Genomic DNA, 19,559 nt, shown 5'->3' with positions numbered 1-19,559 from the left:
AAGCTTCTCCCAAGCATGGAGCTACAAGTGTTGGGGGTGACCGTACCCCAAGCCTCACACTGACACTTGTAGTTATGTGTGGTGGAGATATTCAACAGGCAGCATCTCTGTCACAGCATTGCTAAGTCTGGTCCCTATTGAGATGTCATCACCTAAAAGCACTGTGAAGAAGCCTTCTTAGAAGGCAGAGCCTTTAGGTGAGGCCATCTCTAATAAGGACCTTTCTTAGAAGGCATAATCCAGGTACAGTACACAGAATGAAGGCTATCACCTTGTCTTTTGGGCCACTGGGATTATATGGAGTTTAAGTGAAAGCAATGGCTGAGAAAAAAAAACAAATCCTAATAAAAATTGTTTAAAAAAAAAATCCCAAAGCTTTTTGAAAAATTACGTGACTTCTTTTTCTGAAAGGAGACAAAGTAAATTGACAGGGATTCTGGAAGGAGTTACTTTCCCCTGTAACCAATGTATAAATGCTTATCAAATATTAATGCACCTTCCAGCTGTGAAGTTCTGACCAAGGTAAAGGAACCATCTCACCTCAGTTTTGGAGGGTTTCCCATGAATTCTCACTCTTTCCAGAAAAAGAATCTACCACTGAGGATAATGAAAAGGCCCAACCCCTTTCAAAGTCAAGATTTGGAATTAAGACCTAGGTCCCAGTGTTAACTGTCGCTCAGAGACTTGCTCTGTCATTCACCCATCTCTTTTGTGGGCAGGGAGATTGGGTATGGCTGAAAAAATTTGAGACGGGAGCAATTCACCACCTGCGGCAAAGCACCACCAGTATCCTGAGGAAGGTAAGAACAGGGACTGCCTGGGCACGTGGAGGGAAGGTTGTCTGGGAAGGCTTTGCAATGGCAGGGAGATTTTGTTCTCTTCATCTCCCTTTTTATATCTATTGAATCATACTGCGTAGCTGTCCATTCTCTCTTGGTTAAATCTGTTGGAATGAACCACATACAATTGCATCTGACAAACATGACCATGACCAGTGAGTGGCAGTGACCAAACCCCATCCTGTACTTGATACTTCAGAGCTGGTGCAACACTAAGTGTACAGAAAGTCCTCTAAGTTATCTGTAAAGGCAGAGTGGTTTGGAGGAAAGCATTCCGTTCTGTATCAGGACAGGACAATACATTGGTAGCTATTTTTATGTGTTATTTGTTGACTGCCTAACAGTGTGGCACCAATACAGTGGGATTTGCTATGTATTTCCAGCTAAGATTCCCTTTAGAAGTTCAGTCTTGTGACTTACTAACTAACAAGCATATTTATTTTCCATATTCAAGGCCATTAGCTGTTGACAACTACTGTTACTACAAGAGTGGCATTATTATGAACAGAAATATAGCAAATTCACCATTGATGGATGACTTTGTGTACTCCAGCCATGGTTTTGCTTTCCAGATCAAACCTGGGCTGAAGTGTGTCCTCTTATGTTGAACTCAATTTACCCCAGCTAAGTCATTCTTCCCTGGTGAAAGATCCAATCCAGGTTGTCTAAAGAAAAAAAAAAAATTACTGTTCAGTTTACTTTTGCTTTCTTTGTCTTACTGGTTAAATTGAGACAACATTTTCCAAAACAAATTGGAAAATGGTAGTGCCAGGGGAGGTTCAGCTTGGATATTGGGAAAAATTTCTCCTATGGAAGTGTGGTGAAGTGCAGGTGGTGGAGTCACCTCTCCTGGAGGTGTTCAAGAACCATGGCACTGAGGGTCATGGTCAGTGGGCATGATGGGGATAGGTTGGGATTGGACTTGGTGATCTTAGGGGTCTTTTCCAACCTTAATGATTTTATGATTCTATGATCATGGTGTGAAAGGTTGTTTGGAAACATAGAACCTGTGATAATGCTAAGCAGATGTCTGACTGGCACGGCCTCCTGTGATTCACTGTCTCATTTCAGATGAAAGATCTACGCCATGAAAATGTGAATCTGTTCCTGGGCTTTTTCTCTGACTGTGGCATCTTTGCTGTCGTGACAGAGTACTGTTCCCGAGGAAGCCTGGAAGACTTGCTGAGAAATGAAGATATGAAACTGGATTGGATGTTCAAATCCTCCCTCCTGATGGATCTAATTAAAGTAAATTCATTGCTCCTGCTGAGGCCTGACCTGCATATGATTTCTATATTAACATAGCTATTTCACCCTGGACTGTGGGATTCTCAGGCTAATGTAATGCAGGGAAAACCAATGTGAATGCAGTTATATTGGTATACACTGTCCTTTAATGGAAAATTCTTGTTCTTTGTTACCTTTGAGAAGCACAGTTTAGTTTAATAGAATTACATCCACCCACCAGGATGAGAGGTTAAAACTACCCATTGAGCTGGAACTGGCCACCTAAAACAATGTATTTGTTGACATAATCCTCCTTTCTGAAGCCCCTTTCTTGTCCTAAATCCGAAATGCTTCCAGGACATGCTGTAGAAATCTCCCTTCGTAAGATGGCTACATACACGGTCACTTTGCAGGAGTGCTCACTCTCTTCCAGACACATCCCTGTGTTTACATCCCATTAATGTGAGCTAGGAGACAGGGGAAAGTGGTTTGCAGAGGTTTTACTTCCAGAACCATTCATGAACCCTGTGATCTTCCTTCTCAAGGAACCTGGGTCACTGCATCCAGCTCTCACTCCCTCTGTTCCTTCTTTTCATGGCTGGGTACCACCTGTGTCTACTTTCTTAATTTCACCCAAGAGTACAGTTTCTGGGCACAGTAGTCCTAAGGCTGTGAATAAGGACGCACCTAACTCCTAAATTTGCTAGTCCTTTCCAGTATTACAGCTAACTCAAATTCTTTTTTCTAATTCATTTATGATCATTTCCATTGTTTCTTGGGCTGATCAACACTGGTTGTGTAGTTTGGATTATTCCAGAGTGTGGTATCTGAACTGACTTCTGCACTTAGCATAAAGCCAGTGTTGTATTTGATGCCCTCCAAGGTGACTGGTTGACTCAGTGTCTCTGAATCCTAATTGATAATACAGTCTCAACAAACAGCCTCAATCTTTTCTGTATTTCACAGGGAATTAGGTATCTGCACCACCGAGATTTTGCCCATGGACGTCTGAAGTCTCGTAACTGTGTTGTTGATGGACGGTTCGTGCTGAAGATCACTGACTATGGTTATAATGAGCTCTTAGAAGCCCAGAAATGTCCTTATGTTCAGCCACCCCCAGAAGGTAGGTGGCACGAGGGATGATTTTTGGGAAATATTTGTCCACAGATGTTTGTCCTAGTGCAATTGTGAGCCAGTGGTCACAAGAGGGTTGTTGTGCTCATTCTCACAACATCCAGGCACCTGTATGCAGTGCGTTGTAGTAGGGAAGGATATGTAAACTTTTTCAGACTTCTTAAAAAACTAATAGCTAGATTTTATTGTAAGCAGTGATGGAGCTTAAGCCTGTTGTAGTTGGGGAAGGATTTAAGTGTGTCTCAAATATGAAACAATTCTGAACTGCTGTGACAGGTGGAATTGGCTTCATGTTCTTGGCTCCAATCATATCTTTGAAGTTTTAAGTTAAGCCATATGCAAAGAGCTTTTCTTTTCCCATTTGAAACATAGGGGATACCAGACTCTTTGAATTAAGTCTTCCATATGCCAGTTGCCAAAGGCCACATGACATTCCCTCCACTTTGGGATTGCATCTCACTGGATCAGGTTTGGAGATTTTGACAGAATTTCCTTCCACATGAGAAGAAATTGGCATCTGTTGCCTTGGGAATCATGTGATTGCCCTGTAAGCTGGTTTCAGGTTGCACGTAGTGCTTCAATCCCTCTATCACTGGATTTGTTTCCCACATTTCTAATGTCTCAGCTACAGCCATTGTAAGAAGACTTCTCCTCCCTTAGAGATGTTAAAAACATAGCAGTACCTGAAATGTTCTTTGTTCCCATTACCCACAGTTGCCAGGTTAACAATATCCCAGATTGAAGAAGATTCATCTCCTGATGAGGCTGGCTATGTTTTAACTGTGTTTTTCACACTACAGTATTATAAAGATTGATCATACTTCATCCTTCTGTTATGGAGACTGTTTTCATCTGAGAAGAATTACATAAAATAATTATTTAACACTTATTTTATTAAAGAGCAACACCTAAACATCCAAGCTTTAGCACCAACATTTTGCCTGAGTGATGCCTTTTATGCAGGAGTTAAAACTTGACACTGGTGAGATGACTTCTTACACAGAAGTTCAAGACTGGTGCTATAGAATGTAAATTGTTGGTATAGCAAAAAAAAATTTAAGAGGCAGAGTGAAATTTGGAAAATTCACATTGATTGACTGTATGTAAGTTTAGTATTTTCAGCACGTTGCAAGAAATAAAAGACCTGATCTAGTAAACAGTGGTGTGTGCTCCATCCTCTCATCAAACGAATGAAATGAAGGATGCAGTTCAGCACTGAGAGTATCACTGAAATTAACAGTATGTGCCCAAGTGTAAAGAATCTGCTCTTGATTTGTTTAGAATTGCTTTGGACGGCCCCCGAGTTACTGAGGGACCCAGACATGCGCAGAAAAGGCACGTTCAAAGGAGACATTTACAGCTTTGCAATTATCCTACAAGAAGTTGTTGTTCGGGGCCCACCATACTGCACCTCAGACCTCTCAGCTGAAGGTAAGCAATGATTTCTGTTTGTTTTTAAAGCTTAACACAGGACACTCACAACAGCTCTGGTCAAGCCCCTTGGATCAAATGTTGCTGTGGAAATGACGTCTCGAACTCATGACCATTCTTGTGATAAAAAAAAAGGCTATTTCTATCAAAACATGAAACATCAAAATACATACTTCTGACCTCAGACTCTTTGTGTGACTAATCACTCCTATCAGAGGTGTTGGGACAGTGGGTCACCTCCCCAGATGCTTCAAAGCTGTTCAGTTTTGCTGTAGCACTTCCAATGCCCTTTCACACTTGTGTCTTTTCATCATGGTGTGCGGTGAAATCTGTCAGCAGAATTTTTCACAGCTTGGAAATTCCTTCTCTTCCCATCCATCGTTCCTTTTCTGTCTGTCATAAGAAGAGTGAGGTTTCTGAGCTGTTTGGATTTTTCCTACTTGTTTTTTTGTTGTTTTTTTTTTTACCTACCCATCCAATGTTTACTTGTTTCCCCATTTAAAGAGGTTCTCTCTCCTCATCAGAGATCAAAGTGATGCATCATGACTCTGGTGATTTATGTTGAAGTCTGCTTGCATCAGAAATGGCACATAGGTGAATTTGTTAGGAATTGCTCATGGTGCAGCTCTCATTAGGTCAAATCTTGTTGAGAGTGCATGGGAAGAGCAAATACACTCAATTTCAGCTCAGACTTGGAGAGGGAGGGGGTGAGTGCAGTCAAAAAAGAGCTGATTTCAATGAATGCCCATTGTAAACCCATTTTAGGTTGGACAGCCATCAGGTGGGGTACAGCCATCAGTATCGGCCTATTCAGTGCACAGGAAAATGGCAGCTGCCCAGGCTGCTGCAACAACACAATGACAATGGTAACTGTGGTACAACCTGCTCTGTAGTTCATAATGGGACTTTGATGTGATGTATGATGTAATTTGCAGGTGCTGTCCCACCTAGCCCCACTGGGCAGCCTCCAGCAGATGCTAGAGTACACTCCGGTTTCCTGACTTGATAAAATGATGAATTTCTTCTCATTTCTTTCTAATCTTCACGGAGCTTTCACTCATGGTGTGAACTTTAAAACTGCCTGAGGAAGGCATTTCCTGTTGGCTGCTCCTGGAAATATTAGGGCCAAGTGTTTTGTTTAGCTCATTTGGTGGAGACTGCTGGGATGGGCTAAAGAGCTTTAAAGTGAACTGTCAACACTGAAAAGCTTAGGGTGCTCACAGTAACAGCTGTGGAAATGCAGTGTCCCTGCCAGAAAGAGGGTGGTTTTCATTTCAGATAACTGCTCAGCATTTAACAAAATGAACCCTTCAGAAGCAATCACAGTTGCTGTATTTTAAGCAAGAAGATAGAATTCTGCCTTTCTCTTTTTCCAAGGCACGGTTAGCTCCCTGAAGGTAACTCTCAGTCTAAATAGCAGAGAGTCAGGCTAAAAAGCAATAACAAAACCCCAGTGCCTCTCTGAAAACCTCCTACATACTAGTTCCCAGATAAATATGAAGTGTCAATGGCTGGTATCCTTCCTGTCTAGGTCTGGCTGTAACCCTCTGCTTTCTTAGAGGACCACAAATCCCAATGGAAAGGAGTCAGAGGCAATTTCATTAAATATAAGCCTGTAGACTCACACATACCCATCTGTCACACAAGCTTCCCTCATCCAGCCACTTCATTGCTTGTAACCTGGCTCTCCAGGGGCAAGAAGGCAATTGAATTTCTTGTCTTGTAAATCCTCCAAGAGACTCCTGACAGGGGAAAGCAGAAATCCCCAGGCTCGTTTGACACAGCCACGGAAGCATGAAGAATAATAGCATCGATGAAGGAATGAGCAAGAAACAGATGAAAAAGCTCATGTCTTTCACCCTCACCGAGTGCCCCCATCTCAAATTGTGCTTTGGATTCTTTATCACAGAAATTATAAAGAAGGTAAAGAGACCACCTCCTCTGTGCCGCCCAAACATAGCACCTGAAATGGCCCCCCTGGTGTGCATCCAGGTAATGAAGCAATGCTGGGTTGAAGCCCCTGAACGACGTCCCACCTTTGAAGAGGTATTTCATAAGGTCAGTATACAGGGTACAAGGTGCAATCCTGTGTTCATATTTAGCAGGAAAGTGTTTTTGTTTTTTTGTAAGCAAGCCTTCAGGAAATGACTGCAAGAGCCCTACAGCCTTTGCTGTTGGGTTATTTTATGGATTGTGGTGACCAGATGCTTGTTTTCATAGACTGTGCCATTTCTTACACCTTATTCTGAACTTGGACTTCAGTGGAACTATGACATGGGGTGTAGCACAGGAAAGACATGGGCATGGTGTCTTCACGCTTGTGGTATGTCTGTCCTGATGGTCTCACAGGGTTCAAAAAAAGCTGTGAATTGCAATGTAGCTTTCAGATCTATATTTTGTTTGATCAGTATTTGGCATCAGACATCCCTGAATTGAAAACTGTTGGATTGTGGGAACAAATTCTGGGAAAGTATGACTCTACATGAGCCCTGTTTGAACATCTTTTCTGGACATCTGTTACTGGCCACTGGCAAAATGAGCTTTTTGTCTGATCCAGTATTGCTGTTCTTGTGTTCTTTAAAGATCAAACTAGATAATCCAATAGCCACAATTTGCACCTCCCAATTCTACGAAGCTGTGATTAATTTCACATTGATGTCACTCCATTCTTGATCCTAATGAAATATCTGAAACCACAGATGCTCCATAATGTCCCAAGGCTCATTTTCAAATCAAGAGGAGCAATCACAGCTTAGTATAGTGAGGCATAACAGTTCATAAGTTCATAAGGTTGGAAAGGACCTATAAGATCATCTAGTCCAACCATCCTCCTATCACTATCTCAACCCAACTACTAAATTAAATCCTTTAGCACCTCATCTAAACGCTTCTTGAACAGTGCACATACATGCCTGGGTATAAAGGCAATTTAAGACAAGTAAGCCTCTTTATGCTGAAGTTTTGTCATTGATGAGGCCAGTCTTTAGAACTATGGCTTTATTTAAAATGCTTGCTTTTGTTCTTCTCTAGGCTTAGAGTACTACAGTGTTGTAATGAGGTAGAAAAGTAACTCTCCATTTCGGTTTTCCAGTTCAAGACCATCAACAAAGGCAAAAAGACCAATATAATTGACTCAATGCTCAGAATGCTTGAACAGTATTCAAGCAACTTGGAAGATTTAATCAGGGAGCGGACAGAAGAGCTAGAGATTGAAAAACAGAAGACAGAGAAACTTTTATCACAGATGCTTCCTCCGTAAGTACTAGTACTTCAGATGGCAAAAACTCTTGGTGTTGTAAAGCTAGACTGGACAAAATGATTATCCCAAATTGAGTACATTTGCAGGGTAGTTCTCCAGTTTTGACAAGCATCTTTCAAACAAAGCTTGTTACAGCAATGTAAGTCCTCCTGTTGACTAGAAGGTCTTTTAGTTATGCCAAAGCAAGAGTGTCTGAGCTCTTGGGTATGTCACAGCAAGCATTTGCTCTGTCACCCTTCCTTGTGTTACCATTTCAGATCAGTAGCAGAAGCCCTCAAGACTGGTGGCACTGTGGAGCCTGAGTATTTTGACCAAGTCACCATCTACTTCAGTGACATTGTGGGTTTCACAACCATTTCAGCCCTCAGTGAGCCCATTGAAGTAGTTGATCTCCTGAATGACCTTTACACTCTGTTTGATGCTGTTATTGGAAATCATGATGTTTACAAGGTGAGCAGAGTACCCAGGCGTGAGGGCCAAACCATCCCTGTGTGAAATCCTTCTATGATTTGATTCTGCTGCTCTTTCCCATCTTCTATTCATTTGGTTTCTTTTTTTTTTTGATGCTGTGGTATTTGTTAGGTAGAGACCATTGGAGATGCCTACATGGTTGCCTCAGGGCTTCCGAAACGGAACGGAAACAAGCATGCAGCTGAGATAGCTAACATGTCCCTGGACATCCTCAGCTCAGTGGGAACGTTCAAGATGAGACACATGCCAGACATCCCCCTCAGGATACGAATTGGCCTTCACACAGGTAGGTACCTAAACATCAAAGATCTCCTGCAATTTTGTTTCCAGCATTGAATGACTCCTCCCTGCTCACCCCAAAGCAAGAAACCTTAGCTTAACAATCTTTCACAGCAATAAGGTCATTAAAATGGAAGTGCAAATCCAAAGCAGAAGAATGGCTTGGTGTCACTAAGGGGAAAAATTTTGTATTCTGTCACTGTCAGGAGCTACGTCAGAAATGTTAGTCCCAGAGGCTGCACTGAAAAGTGTGGACTTTTGATGTCCTTCAGGTTTTTTTCCAGTGTGATATGGAGACATTCAAGTCTTTGTAACTGTTCTGAAGTGGAAAAATAAATAGAAAAATAATTATACAGAAACAGAATCATTAAGGTTGGAGCAAATCTCTCAGATCACCGTGTCCAACCATCACCACCATACAAAGTGAAAGAAAAGACTGGGGACGCTTATTATAGATAGGATGTAACTGAAAGAACATGATACAGATATTAAAAAGAAGTTATGCTATGAAGTAAATGTTCTCTAACGCAGAAGTCATAATCTATTCAATGAACAAAAAAAAGAAGCTTGTTTAAAAAGAAAGGGAGAGTTGATTTGGAGTTTAACTTCTCTAAAAACAAAAACAGAAATGCCAACAAAACCAGCAAGATTGCAGTCAACATTTACCTGAAAGTACGAATGGCATTTTAAATGGAGGAAAAGACATAGGCTGTTCAGTAAGAAAATACATCTCTGTTCAGTATTTTTAGAAGAAATATGAACCTTCAGAATGTTATAATATGGTCATCCATTTTTTTCCATACCTTTTTTCCAGTTGTTCATTATTGGACTTTGTGCATCTTCCTCTCAAGTACTGGTGCAAGTACAGCTCTGGCACCATGAACATTCAACAGGTACACATAGGGAAACAAAGGAAGTATCTCCCACAGAATACCCTAAGAACAGAGCTGCGACTTGAGCACAGCTAAAATAAATACCTCATACCTCCTAGACCATGTACTTTCATCTCTTGTAGTTGTCTCTCAAAACTCATTGTCCCCACTGTTTTCATTACAATTCAGGCTTCTCAGCTGGCTTTTTACAGGAGTCTAAAGTGTTAAGGACTGATTGCAGACACAATGTGGGTTTTATACTGTGGGTTTTATAGTATGGTTGGAATCAGATGATTCTGTGACACAGAGCAAGAGTCTCTGGAGCAGCAGCATTACATTTTCAACACAAGAAGCAAGGAATACAGCATGCAACATCTGCTGCTGCCTGTTGGCCACAGTTCTGCAGCACGCCTTCCATGCATCCAGCCAAAAATCTATCCCTAGGTGACTGGGAGGGAGGAGTGTTACTTGTGTTTTTTTCCTTCTTTTTCTGAACTCTGAGTATCTGGAAATAAGTGCTGCTATGAGCAGTTGTGTAGGGTGTGAGAAGAGGGTAAGAGCATTTGAGTGTTTTCTTTTTTAAAGCAGAAGCTAGATCTTATTTTGCAGAGACCTGAACCTCAAGGTGGGGGAGTCAGGGGAATAGAGTCCTCCCCCATTGTAAAGGTGGAGCAAGTCAGAGACTGCCTCGTGAATCTGAGTATGTACAAGTCTATGGGGCTGGACAGCATGTATCCCAGGGTCCTGAAGAAATTTAATGTAGTTGCCAAGTCACTCTCCATCACACTTGAAAAGTTGTGGCTTTCAGGTGAAATCCGTGGTGACTGGAAAAAGGGAAACATCACTTCCACTTGTAAGAAAGGGAGAAAGAAAGACTCAGGGAACTACAAGCTGGTGAGGCTCACCTCTGTGCCTGGGGAGATCATGGAACAGATCCTCCTGGAAGACATGTTATGGCACAGAGGATGAGTAGGTGACCCAAGACAGCCAGCACAGCTTCACCAAGGGCAGGTTATGCCTGACCAATCTGGTAGCCTTCTATGATGGAGTGACAACACTGGTACACCAAGGAAGGTTAACTGAGATGTCATCTAACTGGACTTGTGCAAGTCCTTTGACATTTTGTACCACATTTTTATCTCTAAATTGCAGAGGTATGGATTTGAAGGCTGAATTGTTCAGTCAGTAAAGAATTAGTTGGATGGTTACAGCCAGAAAGAGAATTGTGGTCAATAGCTCTATGTCCAGTGGCTCTAAGGCCAGTGACAAATGGTGTTATCCAAGAGTCCATGCCAGGACAGGTGCTCTTCAACATCTTTATCAGTGACATAGACAATGGGATCAAGTGCACACTCAGCAAGTTTATTTGATGATGTTAAGCTGAGTAGTGTAGTTGATCCAAGAAAGGCACAGATTTGTTGGAGCAGGCCCAGAAGAGGGCCACAAAGATGCTCAGAGGGTTTGGAGCACCTCTTTTATGAAGAAAGGTTGAGGGAGTTGGTCTTGTTTAGGTTGGAGAAGAGAAGGCTTCAGGGGAGACCTCATTGCAGCCTTCTAGTACTTGAAGGGAGCTTATAAACAGGAGGGAGACCTACGTTTTACATAATCTAATAGTGATAGGACAAGGGGGAATGGCTTTAAACAAAAAGAGAGGAGATTTAGGTTAGATGTTATGATGAAATTTTTTACTCAGAGGGTAATGAGGCACTGGCACAGGCTGCCCAGAGAAACTGTGAATTCACAACCTTGGAGGTGTTCAAGGCCAGGCTGGATGGGACAATTTGACCTGGTGGGTGGCAACTAGCCCACTCCATGGGGTTGGAATTGGATAATCTTGAAAGTCTCTTCCAACCTAAGGCATTCTATGATTCTGTGATAATCTGGCAATGTCAAAGTATCATGGGAACAGCAAGAAATTTGTGCTTCAAAGGAATCAGCTCTCTGAATCACTAAGCTGAGAGCAGAGTTTGAATAACCCTAGCTCCCATTTCTCCTGAGGAAAAAAAAACATGAAGAGGGAATCACATCATGAAGCAGGAAGGCACTGAGTAAACACTTGAGGAGAAGAGGGCTATCACACCATCGTGGAAAGGACAGAGAAGGGGTGTGAGCACCAGTTTTGTTGATCAACTGCTTTCTGGAAACAAGTGCCAAGAGGAGTAAATGATTCCACCTCTGAAAAAGAAGGAAATACCTTTATGGTGGGGTTGTCCATGTCCCTCCTGGCTGCTTTGTCTACTCTGACCACAGTGGAGAGCTACAGTTCTGGGAACATCTGATGGACCATGCATGCGACCATGCGTGGGTAAGACAAGGAGGACAAAAAGACCAGTGTTTGGTCTGAGTTCCTCCCCTGCTTTAAATGCACTCTGGCTTCTTGGCTCTTCTTTTTCAACTCAACTGCCTGTCCAAAAGAACTTAGCTGAATCAGCTGTTTCCATTCTGTCTGTGTCTGGATTGGGGCTGGATGGCCAGGGTGAGTGAGAAGACAAGCATCTCCTTGGAGGCTTAAGGAGGTCTGTTTATTGGTCAGGCTCTCTGGCAGGCAGTCCTTCATTTCCATTGAGCTTGTTAACCTCCAGGGCACCACCAACAGTTGCTGCAGAGGCTCAGCCAGCATGACTTATTAACTGACCCTCCAAACCCTGGCAAAGTGCCATTTCAAAACAAATTGGAGAACCTGTGTAATCAAACAACCAGGCCAAAGCGTTCTCATCACAGGGTCTCCAGTTTCCTTTAAAGTTGTTACTCTCAGAGATTTATCTCTGGATGTTTTTGTTAACCGTTTGCTGAGGCAGTCTAGACATGCGGGAACACACACACAGGCAATGAAGACAGCAAATGAACTAACTCTTGGGTGCTTTCAACATGGAGAAATTGTTTTGTCATGCTAATATTGCAACATTGGTTTTGAATTAATCTCATTCTGCAATATGATGGCAAATCTCTAGAAAGATATTTTCTTGACCTAAAAATCTTTCATAGAATCAAAGAATCATTAAGGTTAGAAAATGCCTCTAGTCCAACCATTCACCTCCAATCAATATTGTCCATTAAAAATCAAGTCCCTTGGTACCACATCTCCATGTTCTTGTACACCTTCAGGGATGGTGACTCCAACACTTCCCAGGACACCCTGTTCTGCCTGACTACTCTTTCAGAGAATAATTTTTTCCTCATACCCAACTTGAACATCCCCTGAAGCAACTTAAGGCTTTTCTCTCTCATCCTATCACTGTTACCCAGGTTAAGAGATCAATCTTTGCCTCTCCACAACGAGGCAAGGAGAAAGGGAGCCTCCTCTTCTTGAGTCTAAACCATCCCAGTTCCTTCAGTCATTCCCTGTAGGATTTGTGCTCCAGAACCTTCACATCTTTGTTGCCCTTCTCTGGGCACACTCAGGGCCTCGATGTCTTCCTTGCAATGAAGGGCCCAAACTTGAAAACAGCACTTGTGAGCTGGAGCACTTGAGCAGAGCTTTGTGAGCACTGTAAAAGTGATCGAGGAATTGCATTGACTGATTAGGAACTTAAATTTAGACACCCATGTGGAGGTGTTTCCAAGAGTGTTAAGGAGGGGGTCTACCTTTGCTCTGTGGTCAGTGGAGATCTGGTGAACATGATAGATCTTCTGGTGCTCTCCTGAAGAGCTTGAATCAAACTAGAGTACCAATAAAAGTGAGAATTAAGTTAGAAGAGACTCTGAAGGGCAGTGAGTTTTCCAAGATTGCACAGTATGCTGTTGGCAATAAAAGCAGTAAACTAAGTCCTCCTGATCTCCAGCATTCCTCAAATCTTGCTTCAATCCATACATAATGTAGAAAAGTCCTTGTAATGTTTTTGGTATGAAGCATTCTTCTTCTCATTTTTCAGTTTTTGGGCTAGTGACATCTCACCAAGCAGGAGTAAAAATCCGTCTTAACTCTCAGTTTTCATCTTCTACATGCTGTATCAAAATACTCTTACTTTGACTGCAGAAACAGTTTTTCAGAGGCTATAGCAATAGTATCCTTGTAAAGCTCTCCACAGCTTTCAGTTCTTTATCAAGTGGTATATTTCAGATTGTGATTCAATACCTACATACATGCATATATAGGTTAAGGTGAAAATTAAAATTTTTGCATGCATGTACCTTGATGGTGTTTCATTTCCCTTAACATGCACCTGAAAACTATAGGAAGAATCAGTTGTGTGATTAAGAAGGTAGAAATCACAGTAAAATTACTTACTTTCTCACATTGTTTGCTGCTGTGTATTTATGACAAGTAACTGACTTACAAATTACTTTTTAAACAACATTGTAACCTCAAAAATTGTGTATTATGAAAAATTCGTATCCATCATATCTTTAAATATTGCTGACCATGTACTAGGTTGACAACTCTTGTAACCTTCTGTGACAAAATATTTCAGAATCACAGATTACAAATATTTCCTTGATTCAGCTTTGTGAAATATTAACCCAGAAAAAAAATGAAATTTAAAAGGCAGTCAGAGCCTTATAAAAATGAGTCATGAATGTATTCAATGGAAGGATTCAAGGATGCCTGTCTTCTCTCTGCAGAATGTTCTAGACCTAATTAGATTGCTGAGACTATTCATGTTTTTAATGTTTTTACCTTTTTTTTAACTTTCTCTTTTCTGTTTTTATTTTTTTTAGTATTTATTTTGCAACCTTGATATTTTAGTATGTGGGTGTTGAAATTTAGCATCTCATCCTTCAGAAACCAGTCCAAACATTAGCTGATCCAAGTGCCCCAGATGACATACATCCATGCTGCTTGGCTGTCGCACTTCACATTTTAACTCTGTGTGTGTGTGTGCATGTTCATGTGAATCCTACATGCACATCTCTCTCTGAGAACTTGGCACCAGCTCTTTGAGAGCTACTCTGGAAGGGAGTGGATCTTGTCTTCAGGATGAGACTGAGGAAAAATAAACAGCTTTTGGCTAGACAGGAAAGCTAATGATGTCTTCCTTTCTAAGGAGGGGACACAGGGTGGTCCAGTGTGCTGCCAACATCTCTTGACTTCTAGTGCTCATTCTCAGTCCTGCTTCACTGGGACATGTGCCAGAGAGCTAAGACTGGTCAGCCTGGCTAAGAGAAGACTCCAGGGAAACCTGAGAAGGGCCTTTCAGTATCTAAAATGAGGCTGTGAGAAAGAAGGGGACAGTCTCCTTAGCAGGGTCTTTTGTGACAGGACAAAGGGAAGATGTTTCAAACTAAAAGAGGGGAGATTTGGGCTGGACATAAGGAAATAAGATTTTTACCATAAAAGTAGTGAAGCACTAGAACAAGTGGCCCAAAGATGTGGTGGATGTCCCATCTGTGGAGACATTCAAATTAAGGCTGGACAGGGCTTTGAGCACCTGATGGAACTGTGCATGTTATTGTTCATTGCGAGGGAGTTGGACCAGATGGTCTTTGAAGGTCCCTTCCAATTCAAACAATAGCTTATTTCTATTCTATGATTCTATGACACAGGATTTCAATTTCAGCTTTATCAGAGGAAAAGGAAGTCAGAGATAATCCCCTGCTAAGTGATTTGATTTAGTAGTTTAGTGGGTAGGGATGGTGATAGGAGGATGGTTGGACTAGATGATCTTGTAGGTCCTTTCCAACCTAATGTACCTGTGAACCTATGAACCTATAACTTTTTAAAATGAGATTTCAGTAGTCTTTGAAATTCAATGAACTCTGAATTTCTCCAATTTGACACAATTTGAATTAGGACACAAAAGATATTGTTTTTTAGCAATAAAATACTTCTGTCTAATTCAGAGAAATGCCTACATTTTCACAGAATTGTAGGGGTTGGAAGGGACCTCCAGAGATCATCTAGTCCAACCCCCTGCCAAAGCAGCTCCCTAGACCAGGTTGCACAGGTAGGCATCCAGGCAGGTCTTGGATGTCTCCAGAGAAGACAACCTCTCCACAACCTCTCTGTGCAGCCTGTTCTAGTGCTCCATCCCTCTTACTGTGAAGAAGTTCCCACACAAATTTGTACAGAACTTCCTCTGCTTTAGTTTGGGGCCATTTCCCCTCGTCCTACCACCACACACTGCTGAGAAGAGTTCAGCCTCGTCTCTTTGCCTCCCATTCCTCAGATACTTAAGGACACGGATCAGATCCCCCGAGTCTTCTTTTTTCAAGGCTGAACAGACACATGGCTCTCAGTCTTTCCTCATAAGGGAGGTGTTCCATGCCCTTTATCATCTTTGTAGCCATCTGCTGGACTCTTCCCAGGAGATCCCTGTCTTCTTTGTACCAGGATGCCCAGAAATGGACACAATACTGCAGGTGAGGCCTCACCAGGGCAGAGTAGAGGGGGAGGATCACCTCCTTTGACCTGTTGGCCATGCTGTTTTTAATGCACACCCAGGATCTCATTGGCCTTCTTGGCCACCAGGGCATACTGCTGTCTCCATTGTCAAGTTGTCTTCAAGCAGGACACCCAGGTTCCTCTCCTCAGAGCTCCTGTCCAGCAGCTCATCCCCCAGCCGGTACCGGTGCATGCGGTTAATCCTCCCTAGGTACAAGACTCTACGCTTGCCCTTGTTAAACTTCATCTTGTTCCACTCTGCCCATCTCTCCAGCCTGTCCAGGTCTCGCTGAATGGTAGCACAGCTTTCCGACATGTCTGCCATTCCTCCCAGTTTTGTATCATCAGCAAACTTGCTGAAGGTGAGCTCTATCCCCTCATTGAGATCACTGATGAAGATGCTGAACACGACTGGACCCAGCACCGAGCCCTGAGAAACACCACTAGGTACAGATCTCCAACTGGACTCTGTGCCACCTATCACAACACTCTGAGCTCTGCCAGTCAGCCAGTTCTCAGCCCACCTCATCGTCCACTCATCTATTCCACACTTCCTCAGCTTTGTTGTAAGTATGCTGTGGGAGAACAGTGGCAAATGCCTTGCTGAAATCAGGGTAGGCTATATCCACTGCTCTCTCCCCATCCACCCAGCCAGTAATCAGAATCACAGAAGGCCACCAGGTTGGTCGAGCATGACCTCCCCCTGGTGAACCCAGGCTGACTACTCCTGATAACTTTCTGCCCTTCCAACGGCCTGGAGATGGCATCCAGAACAAACTGTTCCATCACCTTTTCAGGGATTGCAGTGAGGCTGACTACCTCCACCATGAAGGTAGACATACTTAAAAATCCTTCTCTTGTATTCCCAAGAAGATTTGGATATCAGATGAGAAGATGAAATTTGCTTGTCTGTACACCCCAAGGTTTGAATTGAGACAATGGCTGCGTTATACAGGTAATGTGTTTTCAAAACCTTGTCTGGGAGGCATAGTAGGCCTGTATTCCCATTTGGCTTTTGGATATCAAAGGAAAAGATGAGATTTGTGTGTTGGAGAACTCCGTGATTTGTGCAGTGTCATTACCTGGTTATACAGATGTTTTGTCTTTCAGGGCCCTGTGTGGCAGGTGTGGTGGGTTTGACCATGCCCCGCTACTGCCTCTTTGGAGACACAGTGAACACAGCATCACGAATGGAGTCCACGGGTCTGCGTGAGTATTCAGGGCAGTGCCTGGGGTGGATTACAGATTTAGAATCATAGAACATTTAAGGTTGGAAATGACCACAAGGATCACCAAGTCCAACCACAACCCATTCCCACCATACCCATTAACCGAGACCCTCAGGGGCACATCCACAAGGTTCTGGAGCACCTCCAGTTACCTCACAGTAACTCCACTGATTCTCTGGGCAGCCTGTTCCAATGCCTGACCACTCTTTATGAAAAGAAATTTTTCCTGATATCCAATCTGTACCTCCTCTGGTGCAACTTGGGGCCACTAGTTCTCATCCTATCACTAGTTATCCGTGGGAAGAGGCTTATCCCCACTTCACTACAACCTCCTTCTCAAAGAAGATGAAGAAATATGCATCTTAAATTATAGGCATTGTAACTGAAACAGCTCTTAAGAAAAGGACAAGTCCAAAGACAAAATTAAAAGCAGCCTGTAGCCCTCAGAGGCCAATATTCAAGATGAAGAGATCATTTAGCTTTTCTCCTCTTTTCTCTGCAAAACCTCAAAAGAATGTTTAGTCTCGTCCAGTAACCAATGTCATTCACACCCTGCATTCTAGCTACAGTCCTCTGATTTGGATTGCATCAGCTGAAATGAATGTGAATCTTGCTCTAGATTTCTCCTGCATGGATTTTATCTTGCTTTAAGACTGCTGAGCACCCTTGATTCAGAGCTGTTCTTGTGCAGTTTAATAATGCACCTACCTGCCATGGCTAGTATAAGGCAAGTGGGGAAGAGAATGCAGACACGAGTTTCTCCAGGGCAGTGGTCATAGCACCAAGGTGTTGGAGTTCAAGAAGCAACTGGACAATGCTATCAGATAGAATTTGAGTTTTGGACGATCCTACGTGGAGACAAGAATTGGGCTTGATGATTCCTGTAAGTCCCTTCCAGCTTGGGATACCCTATGTATCTATGACTGTCATTCTAAAGAGTATTCTAAAGAGCAGAGCACAGATAATGGTGCCCTGCCACATGAGGTGTTTACTGGTGTATTCTGTGAGAGCTTCAATTATCAGCAATAGAAAATCTATGAATAAGTGTTGTCAGGTCCTTGAAAAGTCCTTAAGATTCCCTTCTCCTTTGGGTACTCTTGATGTCTTTCTCACTGAGCTGATGTTAATGCTTTTTCTCCCTCAAGTTCCTGCCTTAATTCTCCAATGGTTTCAAGTTGTAGAAGCCAAGTCTTCACTGCTAGAGCCAATAGCTGGATCTGATAATGCAACACTATATCACAGCTGTTTCTTATTGTCATGTACACGGACCCTTCTAGACATGGAAAAGGGGCAGTGGGGGAGAAGCATTCATCTGCATTTCAGTCTTATGCATAAAACAGGTTTTCTTTCTGTTGTGTCCTTGACTGAAACATGGTCTATAAAGCTTGGTGGACAAACTGTGAATGACGCAGTGGAGAGCAAGGGACAGCATGCTCAGAGCCCAGGATGAGTTCTGAATTCACTTTTGATGTTCAGTCCATCAGTCAAGTTGATTTCAAAAGGCAAAGTATCTTGCTTGTTTTAACCTTTTCTCTCCTCTGGTCTCCCTCTTTATATTTTCAACATTTCTAATAGATTGGCTAATATATCTACCTCACAAACTATAGGAGATCTGTGATATTTAATGGAAACTTGAGGAATTGCCATGCTAAAAATACTTTTTCTGTCATATAGCCATCACATTTCTAATTCCAGTCATTTCAACTTCACTAATTAAGACTAACAATTAAATATAAATTAAACTTAAACATGAAGGTTTTTCAAGATTTAGAACCTTAGAAATACAAATTTCCAGTAAGACTGGAACCTGCTAATATTGCAGATAGCAGAAGATCTTTATACATTAATAGAAACTTATACAGATACACACTAATAGGTAGGCTGTAGCTTACTGCTACACTAAAAGTAGCAAAAAGCAGTGTGGTATTCTTCTGCATCAGTTCCTTTAAACTGATATTCCTTTTTTCTTATTCTGAAAAATAACAATAAAATATTTAATTAGTTTACCCCCACATTCTTCATGGGGAAACAGAATGGGATTGAGACATTTCAAAAAAAATATCTTAAGAACATCAACAACAATTAAACTGTTTTGGGGAAAATAGTTTGGAAGTATTTCCTGGCTTTTTCACATCAATAGCATAGCAACAAATTTCAGTGGGTTCCAACATTGGCTGCAAAACAAATTGGAGAGGTGGGAGTTTGATAAAGATTTCTGCCTTTGCCATTTTTGTTAATAAAATGTTAACGGCAGCTCTGGGTAGAATCAATTACTGAAAAATCCAGATGGATCTCCATGTGCAGCCACATTCTCGTTATGTCTCATTACAAACCCCACCTCGCTGCTCTTAATCCCAACACCTGTTTTTCAAATGATGCTGGCTGTCTGGAACAGAACTTCAGTCAATTATTTTTCTTTTCTTTCCTGCTGCTTAGTTTTACAGTGTGGCAAAAGATATTAATAATCACATGTTTCATTCCAGCCAGCAACGTTGC

At 42.1% G+C, this 19,559-nt stretch overlaps 1 protein-coding gene across 1 annotated transcript in view; it reads left to right on the top strand.

The window, feature by feature from the left end:
* GUCY2F (guanylate cyclase 2F, retinal) overlaps window positions 1-19,559 on the top strand; it is a 45,845-nt gene that overhangs the window by 12,133 nt on the left and 14,153 nt on the right. The window contains exons 7-15 of the mRNA XM_065730321.1: window positions 720-800; window positions 1,911-2,087; window positions 3,033-3,189; window positions 4,482-4,631; window positions 6,541-6,689; window positions 7,723-7,886; window positions 8,148-8,340; window positions 8,473-8,647; window positions 16,945-17,043. Of these exons, the coding sequence (XP_065586393.1) occupies window positions 720-800; window positions 1,911-2,087; window positions 3,033-3,189; window positions 4,482-4,631; window positions 6,541-6,689; window positions 7,723-7,886; window positions 8,148-8,340; window positions 8,473-8,647; window positions 16,945-17,043 (1,345 nt within the window). The remainder of the gene's footprint in view (window positions 1-719; window positions 801-1,910; window positions 2,088-3,032; window positions 3,190-4,481; window positions 4,632-6,540; window positions 6,690-7,722; window positions 7,887-8,147; window positions 8,341-8,472; window positions 8,648-16,944; window positions 17,044-19,559) is intronic.

The sequence above is a fragment of the Cyrtonyx montezumae genome, unplaced genomic scaffold, assembly GCF_038088225.1.
Source record: "Cyrtonyx montezumae isolate F1298 unplaced genomic scaffold, pur_monq_1.0 scaffold_12, whole genome shotgun sequence".
In the NCBI taxonomy this organism is placed as follows: Eukaryota; Metazoa; Chordata; class Aves; order Galliformes; family Odontophoridae; genus Cyrtonyx; species Cyrtonyx montezumae.
This window is presented reverse-complemented; position numbering and strand designations above follow the sequence as displayed.